The sequence below is a fragment of the Panthera tigris genome, chromosome E3 (genome assembly GCF_018350195.1).
Source record: "Panthera tigris isolate Pti1 chromosome E3, P.tigris_Pti1_mat1.1, whole genome shotgun sequence".
NCBI classification, from domain to species: domain Eukaryota; kingdom Metazoa; phylum Chordata; class Mammalia; order Carnivora; family Felidae; genus Panthera; species Panthera tigris.
In genome coordinates, this window is record NC_056675.1 from 22823343 (window position 1) to 22833967 (window position 10625).

Below are 10625 nucleotides of genomic sequence, written 5' to 3' on the forward strand. Positions count from 1 at the left end.
AAGAAAAAGAAGATTCACGTGTTTAATGTATATAAAGGCAAGGCAAGGACAGTCCCGGATTCAAGAGCAATATTCTGTACAATTCACATGGCGGGGTTGAGAGGGAAGGGAAAGAGGCCATAGAACCCACACCGGAACATGTACAAAAATAACTTACACAGCGACACCTGCCAGCAAGGATAACGTAGCTCTTCCCAGCCCCCAGGGCCGGGGGCCACATTCTAGAAAACAGCACGGTGGGAGGGGCACCAGTCCGGAGGGGAGGAAGGCCTACGAGGAGGCCTTGAGACGGTTGGTGGCCGAGCGGGAGCTCAGCAGCTTGTCCACCATGGTGCGGGCGTAGCGCAGCCGGCTGGCCAGCTCCTTGGAGCAGCCGTACTCCTCCAGCAGGCTCAGGCGGTACGTGCGGAAGTCCCGCTTCTCATCAATGTAGGTCACGGCTGCCATCAGCGGGCACAGGATGAGTTTGGTATGGTCCTAGGAGGCAAAGGAGGGCAGAGAGATGGAAGGGAGTTACGGGCGGGCGGACTGAAGGCCCCAGCTGCTAGTGTATGGGGGACGGGAGGGGAGGCATTCTGGCCGATGAGGGGTTCCCACCCGCCCACTCTCTTGCTACCGCCTGATGCCAAGGACGGGTCCCACGCCGCCCCACCCAATCCAACCCTGGGGGCCCGCTGCCAGGCACAGGCATCCCTCCCCAACTCTTCCCCACCCCGGTTCACCTGGAAGAAGTTGATCTGCACAGAGCCGTTGCTGAGGTGCAGGATGATGGCGCTGCGGGTGCGAAACCAGGTGCGCAGGTAGGGTAGCCGGGCGAGCTCATCGCCTTCCCGAGGCGTGATGTTGGCGCCCGCCTTCAGCAAGTGTTCACTCATGTAGTTCCGGAAGTACTTCAGGAGGGTGATCTGGTTGGAAGGGGGGGCAGGGAGGCCGGGGTTGGAGACTGACCCCCGGCAAGTGCCTCCCTCCCGCAACCCCAGGCCGCGGGGACCAGCCAGCACTCACCTTCTTCATCAGGGAGTTGGGATGGGAGCTCACAGTGAGGTAGGACTCTGTGCCATCACGCTCTATGTACTGCAGGCTGTCGCCGTCATTGTAAAGGATCAGGCGTGTCGAGTCGTTGAAGAGCACCCCCACGCTGTTGTCGCACAGCTGGTACCCTGGTAGGTGGAGGGGGGCCTCAGGACGGGGAAGTGGGGAGCAGGGGGGGCACTGGGAGCTGGAAATGGGATGCCTGGGACGGAGAGGAGATTGTTGAGAGGACCTGGGAACCGCACAAGGGAGGAGCCTGGAATAGCTCGAAGGGTCACTTGGCTTTATCTGAGCCGCCCACCCGTTCTGGAAGCAACCTACCAAGGCCGTACTTGTCTGAATAGTCCACCCATTTGCTGACCCAGAAGATGGGGATGCAGGCGGGATCCTCAGCCTCCTCTGTGACAGAAGCAGACAGACTGTTGGTCAGGACCAGCCTCCTCCCCTCCAGTCCACTCAGGTGCCCGACATCAGGGAGGGATGCTGGGCACCCTGCCTGGACTCAGTCAAGAGGTCTGGGACCCCAGAGGAGAGCCAAGCAGGGCTGTGTCACCACCAAGCCCCGGCAAGCAGCAGGACGGACAGGTCCCAGGGCAGAGCACCCTGTTCCTTTCATTTTACAGTCCGTCCATCTACTGATCAAAGGCCCACCGTGTGCCAGGCACTGTCGCAGGTACAGTGAGCAAGGGCCTAAAATCCAGGCTTCATGGAGCTTGTGTTCTTGTTACAGGGACAGAGGCTGAGCAGCGTAAATATGGATAAGGTCTCTAAGTTACTTCTATCATGGTGAGAGTCAGTGGCCAAGAGAGTAGTGAATTTTCTGGTCCGAATGACTAAAAAATTGTGAGGCAATACACAATTCCAAGGATCTCAAAATGTCATGTTCTGTGCACGCGATAATCCCCTATTTAAACACAAGAAACAAATATAGAAATGAAGAATTATGGAGAAACCCACAGCAGCTGAGGGGGATGACAAGTGAAGTGCTAGGAGTGGGGGGTGGGGAAATGCTCGTGGGCAGACATCGGGAGGATGTGAGATGTGGAGGAAGCACATTACAGAAGAAGGGAGCGGTAGGAGCCAGAGTCCCGAGGCTCCTGCAGGTGAAGCAGGAATCCACAGAACGGCAGAAAACAGCATGTGCGGATGTGTAAAGGCAGCATGCTGGGGTTCTGGAAGACGGAGACAGAACAAGTGAATCAGAAAAAGAAAGGAGGGGCCTTGAATGCCAGGTTACTCCATTTGGATTTTGATCTATAGAAAATGGGGCGACTAAAGGTATTGGGGTGGTCGGGGCCTGGACAGGCCACCGACCTGCTGCAGCCGAGACTTCCCTGCCCTCTCCAGATGCCCAGGCGCCCCCCTCCCCCAGGCCCCCAGGCCCCCACAGTGCCTACCTTGTCTCACCAGCCCCCGCTCTGAGGGCTTGGAGGCATTGACACTGTGCAGCTGTTGCAGCATGTCGCCTAGGTGGCCGTCAACCGCCTCGTTGGTCTCCCGGACCACTGGTTCCTCTTTCTCCCGGGGCCGCTCGGGCGTGGGGTTCTCCATGCCTAGGAAGATGACGACACGTGCTCCTTAGCTGGGCACAAAGGCAGCAGGGTGGGAGGGGCATGGGACCCTCTACCACTGCTGGTATTCTTCCCGGGGAAAAATCATTTTAGCTGACGTTGCTTTGGGTAAACTGAGTCAGTGTGGGATTACAGAGCAGCAGGTGCCATGCTCACGTGACAGGAACGTGGTACTCACACCTCCAGGGCCAAGGCAAGCCCTTAAGGAAGGTTTCACGGCCACATACAGCCGCAGAGCCTCAGACACTCAGACCTCTGCCCCAATGCTGGGCATTTGATGAAAACAGGAGATTTTTTTCCACCCCTAAATTCTGTACAGATGTCAAAAGAGTCTGAAAAGATACCCTTTGAGATTTGTCTCATAGGCTTTATTTGACTGGTAGAAGCCTGATGATTTTTATTGTCTTTATGCTCAAGTGTTTGTTTCCCGACCAACATGTGGTAGTTCTTGTAGAACATGATTTTTGTCTTATATTTTTTAAGATCAGAGTTTTCAGTTAAAAACAAACTATGCTGTACTAAGAACTTAAATGTGAAAATAATAAGATATTTGGGATTTGCTTTAAAAACTCTAGGAAAAAGGAGAAGTTGGAAATAGATCAAAGTAAGTATAGGCAAATGTTGCTAACTACTCAAAATGGATGATGTGTACATGGGGATTCTAGTACAGTTAATTCTCTCTACTTTTGAGGAAGTTTGAAAATTTCCAGCAGATCTTAAAAAAAAATCCCTGGTGTTCAAATTCAAAAAAAAAAACCAAACAAACAAAAAAACCCAACAATCTTTAAAATGGCAATATTACAGCCCAAAGAATAAATCCGTGAGTGTGCACTAATGTACATAACCAAATAAATGAGAGAGAAGTGACAGCTCTTCCTTATAGAAGAATTTCCATGAATTCAGAAGGAGTAGGGAAGAGAGGAATTTGCATTAGAACACCTCAGTAGCAACTGCTACAGCCAGATCCACAGAGCTCTACGTAGGATGCTAACATCCCTGGGCAAGAGTTTGAGGAACAGGGTCATCTCAAAGCAGCTTGGCGAGACATGTATTCATTACAAAGGGAAAAACTAACTCTGCAGTGGAAAAGTCCATCAGGCACTACCCTAACCAAGTGACCAAGATTAACATCACCAATAAAATGAAATGGCAAAAACAAAAAAAGAAATCCTTAACGGTATTAGATTACGACAGAAACAAATGAATTTGTTAAACAGGTGCTTATTAAATTGGTGCTATATCCACCCAAAGAAAAAAGGCATTTCAGATGACCTTTTTAAAAACATTATATATCCTTAGTGAAATATTCTAAGGAAAATGGTACTTCAATAAAATGTCATTTAATAAGAGGAACTTGTGTATAGATGCTGAAAAAGCTATGTTTATTAGTGTGAGGAAACAAGAGGGTCAGTTGAAAAGAAATACAAGAATAAAATAAAATCACGGGTGCCTAGGTGGCTCAGTCGGCTCAGGTCATGATCTTGCGTGCGGTTCTGGATTCTGCGTCTCCCTCTCTCTCTGCCCCTCCCCCATTCATGCGGTCTCTCTCTCAAAAATGACATTTAAAAAAAATTTTTTTTAAATAAAAATAAAATCAAAGTCATAATATTGTATTTGGACACTCAAATTACAAAAAGAAAAGTAGTAACTCCACAGCTGACAAGACTGTATCAATGTTAAGTATCTTGAACTTGCTAACGGTGTTCTATGTGAATGAATCTTTGTTTTTAGGAAATACACGCTGAAGTATTAAGTGATAAAGGACAGGAAGTATACCACTTACTCTCAAGTGGTTCAGGAGAAACCAGTGGATACACACAAATATATAACTTTATATATATTAAAAAGAGAAAGAGGTAAAGTAAATGTAGAAAAACGTTATTTGGTGGAGAAAAGGAGTTATGAGATACAGGAGCTTCCATTTGTCCACCTTTTCCTAAGTTTGAAATAATATCAAAATAATGTGGTAAAAAAAATGTGACTCAGAAATAGCAGTACAAACTTCAAGTTTTTCCCCCAAAGTATGTACTTCCTCATTTTGTCCTCTGAAGAGAATCAGACATAATGACAACCCAAGCAAGGTGTGTAGTCTTATAAAAAGTGGCTGTCCCTTAAAAAAAAAAATTTTTTTTTTTAACATTTTTCTTTTTTGAGAGAGACAGAGAGTGAGTCACAGAATCAAAGCAGGCTCCAGGCTCTGAGCTGTCAGCATGGAGTTCCACGCGGGGCTCAAACTCACAAACCACGAGATCATGACCTGAGCCAAAGTCGGACACGTAACTGAGCCACCCAGTCACCCCTAAAAAGTGGCTGTCCTTTTAAAGAGAGACCTACTGAAGCTTATGGGGGTAAAATGGCAAGATGTCTGGGATTAACTGCAAAGGAACAAAAATGGAACAGTGAAGCAAACGTGACAAAAAATTTTGCTAACTGTTGAATATGGGCCGGGGGTGGAGTGTAGGGGTCCAGTGCATTATGCCCTGCGTCTATATTTGGAATTTTTCGTATTTTTTTTCAATAGACCACAGAAGAGGGATGTTAGGAATTTTTTAAGTAAGTTTTGTGAGCACGGCATTCAGTCCACTCTCCTCTTTTTGGGCACAACAGGTCTGGCCCAGCCATGGTAAGGTCTGTCTTTCTTGCTAGGGCTGGCCCAGGGGAAGCAGGGCATTTTGCCCTGAGAGGATGGGAGGCCATGGACTCAAGGACTGGAGTCAGTCCTACTGCACACCTGGGTTGTGTGGGCCATCCATCCACACATCTGAAGCCTAGGCTCTCTCTGGGGGTCTGCTGTCTACGCAAACCCTTGTTTTACCTTTATTGAGGACTGTGAGAGGCTTCCGGTTGCTGGGGTCCAGACTGCTGGGAGCAATTGAAAACCGTGGTGCAATGGTGAGGCAGGTGATGGGGAGCCGGGCGGGGATATAGCCAGAAGTAAAAAACTCGTCATTGAGCAGCTCGTGAATGGTTGGGCGGGCAGTAGGATCTGTCTGAAGCATCTTCTGGATGAGGGAGGCGGCCACAGGGTTGATGTGCTAGAGCAGAGAGGGACAGCTGTAAGCAGGGGGTGATGGGGGACCCAAGGGCAGCACTGCCATAAAGGAACCGTGGCCCCTGGCCCACATGCATGGCTCCCATATACCATGTTTGGTGGACACATACCTACCAGGTGCCCCACTGTTGGCTTTGCTGAGTTGACAAGTGTCAACCTAAGTTGTGAGAATGATCACTTCTCCTTCCTTTTGAGACTCAATTTTAATGTGATTTCCCCTGAATTTTTTCTCGCATAATTTAAGTTGCTCACCACTAGAGTAGTACTTGAGAATGTAGGCTGTGAGGTCATAAAGACCTGGTTTAAGTCCCTGTTCCGTCCCTAATACCAGCTAGGACAAGTGACCTGACTTTCTAGGGCCTTTGTATCTTCATCTAGAAAATGAGACGACATAGCACCGAGCCTGAGCCCTGCAGGGTTCAATGGGAGATAACCCAGCACAGGTCAAATGCATAGTGATAGCCTAGCATTAGCTGTGCGCTTATTCTGTGCCAGGACGGTGTTCCAAGCACGTCATGTACATTAGCGTGTTTACCCTTCACATAAAACAAGGGGTGGCAGTCTCTATTACCATCTCTCGTTTGCAGATGAAGAAACTGAACACACGTTAGGCGCCTTTCCTAAGAATACACACCTAATGAGTGGTGAAGCCAGCACTAATGTGGGCTCGCTCACCCACTCTGAACCCTCTGAACCCTTCAGGATCTGCCCATCAGACAGTTAAATGATCCTTTGTGACAGATTTCACCTCTCTGTCCTTATGGAGATGGGGCTCTTGATTTCACACGAGTCAAGGATCCCAAACTGGAAAGCAGCCATGAGTCGGGCTTCTGCAGAAACAGGCTACTCCTTTCAACGCGCTGACAGCAGTGGTTGTGAAAAGGCACACCACTCTGGATTCACAGTGGTTCAGGATTCTGTGAGCACTTAGTGTATACAAGGCGCTCTGCGAGCCGCTCCAGGGGTAGTAACTCCACTTTATAAGTGGGAAACTGGAAGCCAAAAGATTCAGGCCATTTGCCCACTGTGATCTGGCTGCCACGTGGCAGAGACCAGTTAACTCGAGAAGGTCCACTTCCAAAGCTGAAGTGGCACTTCTACGTCTGCCTCCTGCTCTTCCCCGCCCCACCTTTTTTGCTCCTTACACATTTTGGGTTATACACCGAAACTCTAAGGATCTACAAATCCTCTCCCCTTACAATAAATGCTTTGGTGCACACCTATCAAGTTCTGTATGTTATTTCAGACACAGATCCACTAAAGCTCTGTGGCTCCCCTAGCAGTGGGGTTGACCTATCTCTAGCCCCGGGATATGACTGGGCTCAGTAAACAGCTTTTCGGGGGGAAAAAACAAAACAAAACAAATTTAAACTTCAAGTGTTTTTAGTCACCTTGGGAATACTGTAGTCATTTTTCTTGATCCGGAGGTAAGTCTCTTTTAGGCAAGATGTCTCAAAAGGTGGTTTGCCCACTAGCAAGGTATACCTGTAAAAGCACAAGGTGGGTAGATTTGGCTCAAGGCTCGCAGCCAAAACCTAGATGCCAGAGGAATCATCTCAGGGCTAGAAGGGAGGCCGGGCATCTGGAAATTCTGACCTTCGGGCCCCTGAGGACAATCCTCAAGCCCACAGGAGCCAGGATATGGGCCGGGGTGAGCCCTCAGAAGACCGGTGATAGCAATAGTGACTTTTCAACTATAGCTTGTGGTAACCCGGGGCCCCAGAAGCTGCCGGCCAGTACAAATCAGGTCCAAGTGCGTGGGCTACCTTCCTCTACAGAAGCAGCGCCATTTTGATAGTTCTGTATTCGAGGCCTGGAGCTTTCAGTTGAAAAAGCTCCACTGCAAATAAGTATGAAAGCCATTGCTACAACTCATTTCTAGCTCTCCAATACTCAAATCAACAACAATAAAAAAGAGAATACCCGAAGGGGCCAACCCTCTACCCACTGCCCACCCACCTCAGAAGGCCTCGATCCAGATAGACTACAGGCACCTCCTTCTGTCAGCTCTATTCCTGACCTAAGTCCTCCCTCCCAGGGCTGCTTTCTAGATTGGTGCTTCTCAAACTTTACTGCGCATGGGAATCACCCGGGGATCTTGTTAAAATCCGGATTCCGATCCAGTCAGTAGTCTGGGTCCTGAGATTCTGCATTTCTAACAAGTTCCTAGGTGATGCTGCTGCTCTGTGGACCACACTTTGAGTAGCAAGGACCTAGAACAGATTTAGGGGGACACCCCCACCCCTCTCCCCCACCTTCCCCAGACACACAGCCCAGGCTGCAGGAATCCTACAAGATAACCTGTGACAAGGAAAGATATGGAAACTGGGCTTTGTTTTGGGGCAATCTGTTCTCTGGAACAGCCTCTCCATAGGCAGAAAGGTCCACAAGGTCAAGTCAGCCAGGTGAGACATCCAAAAGGGCCCTTGCTTAGGCCATGTGGGTCCTGAGACAACTCCCAACTTACATGATGCACCCAATGGACCACACGTCCACCTCGAAACTGTGCCCTTTCTTGCTCAGCACCTCAGGAGCTATGTAATTAGGAGTCCCACACAGGGTCTTCTTGCGTTCCCCGTCATATTCGACCTTGGTTGCCAGTCCAAAATCCCCTGGGACAGAGGGAGGAAGAGGGGGTGCTCAGATGCTAGCCTCTGTCATCTGCCAATGCAGAAAGCTGGTACAGGTTTGAATGTCAAGAACAGGGTCATTTCCCCTTTTGCCCCTATATCTTGTAGGCAGCAGGGCTGCCCAGGCTTCCTCCCACCCTGCTGGCCCAGGGGAGGGGCCTCCTAGGGAGCCTCCTTGCCCCCCTCCCCACTTCCTTAGAAAGGAGGGCCCTTCTAGAAGGGAGTTGATGGAAACAGCACAAGTCAAATGCCTTCAAGGATCAAGCAAGTAAAGGTCAGTACTGCTATTTGGCAAGTTTGTGAGGAAATGATAGGGAGTGGTGAGGACTGTGGCGAATCCCAGGGGGTCTAAGGGGAACAGCTGCTTTTCAGCCAGGCAAAGAGCAGCCGGAAGGGATGCTGTCTCAGAACTGCTGGAGCTTCCAACAATATATGTTTAATATGTTTAAGAGGAGTCCAAATCCAAATTTGTATGTCAAGCATCCCAATTTGAAAAATGGAAACTAATTCAAATTCTTCTTTTAAAAAATTACTGCGTAGGAGCACTAAACAATGCATCTGCAGGATACTGGCTTGTGGCTCTTTATTTTAAATTTCGGTGCTAAAGAGGGATTCTAGAAGCAATCAACAGCCCAGACTTCTACCATCCTCTTCTCCCTCCCTGCCTCCTTCCTATTTTCCCTCTTCCAGCACCTCCTCATTCCCACTTCCGGTGGTGTCAAGCACCCCTTCCGGGTCCGGCACTCACCTATTTTCACCTCCAGATCCTCGTTCAGGAAAAGGTTGCCCAGCTTGAGGTCCCGGTGAATGACCCGGTTTCGGTGCAGGTACTGGCAGCCAAGGACGATCTGCCGAAGATAGTAGCGGGCTTCGGGCTCCGTCAGTGCTTTCCTCCGCTTGTGCAACTCCAGGAGAGACTGGTTGGGGTTAAGAGAGGAGGAATGCGGAGCCGGTAACGATGCACTGGATAAAGGCAGCCGAGGACGCCCCACCCCCACCCTTATTTCTTCTCCAGGACAGCTACGATCCGTTCTCTCCCCTAAGCCTGGCCACAACCAGTCACAGCACCCCTTCTCCCACTAGCTCCCTCCCAAGCCCCCTACCTGGGATACGTCTTCCAGACCCACTCCTGGAAGCTCAGAGTTCTCAGTATCCCTCCCCAGGCCTTTTCGTAGCAGCAGATCCCTGTCCAGCCGCCTCCCTTCCCGGAAGCTCCTTGGTCTGGCTCCAACCACCCTCTCCCTGACCCAGCCCTACTCCGGAAGCTCCGGGTCTGCAGCACCCCTTACCCGGGACTCCTCCCTTAGCAACTCCGGAAGCCCTTGCGTCCATTGCCAGGATTCTCCTCCGACCTGCGCCTCCCCCACTCCGCTCAACACCTAGCGTCCAGGAGCTGCCTTCCCTAGCAGCAACAGGACTCGAGCGCTACTTAATCGCAACCCCTTCCCCTTGCAGCTCCAAGTGCAAAGCACGCTCTCCTCGAGTCCTTTACAATGCCTAGCCCAAGGTTTCCAGCACCTCTTCTGTAGCAGCTCCGAGCCCCCGGAGCCCCCAACCACGGCCCCCGGGCAGCGACACTCACTCTCCGGCGGCAGAGCTCCAACACCACGAACACGAAGTCGTTGTCCTCGAAAAAGCCGTGGAAGCCTACGATGTGCTGGTGGGCGAGACTGCGGTGAATGGATATCTCCATGGACATCTTCTCCTTCTGGTGAGGCTTGAGCAGCAACGACTTAGGCACGATTTTGCCAGCGAACACCTCCTTAGTGTCGGCGTCCGAGATCTCGAAGCACTTAGCAAAGCCGCCCTTCCCCAGAAAGCGTCCCCGCAGGTAGCGCCGCCGGCTGCGCGGGTCCACTAGGACCTCCGGGATCTCTTTCGCCGGCGGAGCGGCCGCTGGAGCCCCGGGAGCTGCAACTCCGGGGCCCCCGGCTTTCCCTGGGTCGGCTGGTGCCCGCGCCAGCTTCCCTGCAGTTGCCGCCGCACTCATGTTCCCGGAGTTGCTCCGCAAACCTAGCAGAGTCTGGGCAGAGACCTGGCACCACTTCGCTCCTCCTCGAATTCAAACGCGGCGCCGGGAACGTTACAAGAGCCTGCGCGCCACTGATTGGCCGCGGGGATTTAAAATCCAAACCCGCCCGCCGCGCGGCACGATGGGAGCGTTCTGCACCGCTGCTGCCTTTAAACCCTACCCAGCTCCGGGTAGGGGAGAAACTTGATTGACAGGCACTCGCTGGGCGCAGACACGTGGGATGCCTGGGAAACCGTACACGGCGTGGGGATGCAGAGACCCAGCCCGAGGAGAGGGGGAGTTCAGGGCTTCTCCCTTTCTCGACGGCC

At 51.0% G+C, this 10625-nt stretch overlaps 1 protein-coding gene across 1 annotated transcript; it reads right to left on the minus strand.

Annotated features, from left to right (window-relative positions):
• Nucleotides 1-8: 8 nt before the first annotated feature.
• On the minus strand, nt 9-10367 carry PLK1 (polo like kinase 1). Its single transcript, XM_015538348.2, has 10 exons — nt 9868-10367; nt 9034-9202; nt 8123-8267; nt 7047-7140; nt 5419-5638; nt 2430-2585; nt 1354-1431; nt 1006-1160; nt 723-905; nt 9-477 (listed from the first exon to the last, which is right to left on the minus strand). Exons 1-10 carry the CDS (start codon nt 10273-10275, stop codon nt 271-273), a joined length of 1815 nt encoding a protein of 604 aa, XP_015393834.2. The 5' UTR covers nt 10276-10367; the 3' UTR covers nt 9-270.
• Between the last annotated feature and the right edge of the window lie 258 nt (nt 10368-10625).

What these genes read in the sequence shown, in the direction of transcription:
- PLK1 (XM_015538348.2), bottom strand. Translation starts at nt 10,275, where the DNA reads ATGAGTGCGGCGGCAACTGCAGGGAAGCTGGCGCGGGCACCAGCCGAC. An exon ending in GCGGGGGCTGGTGAGACAAG is followed by an intron (nt 1,432 to 2,429) that starts GTAGGCACTGTG and finishes CTTCTGTCACAG; the next exon opens with AGGAGGCTGAGGATCCCGCC. An exon ending in CCAACTCCCTGATGAAGAAG is followed by an intron (nt 906 to 1,005) that starts GTGAGTGCTGGC and finishes CCTTCCAACCAG; the next exon opens with ATCACCCTCCTGAAGTACTT.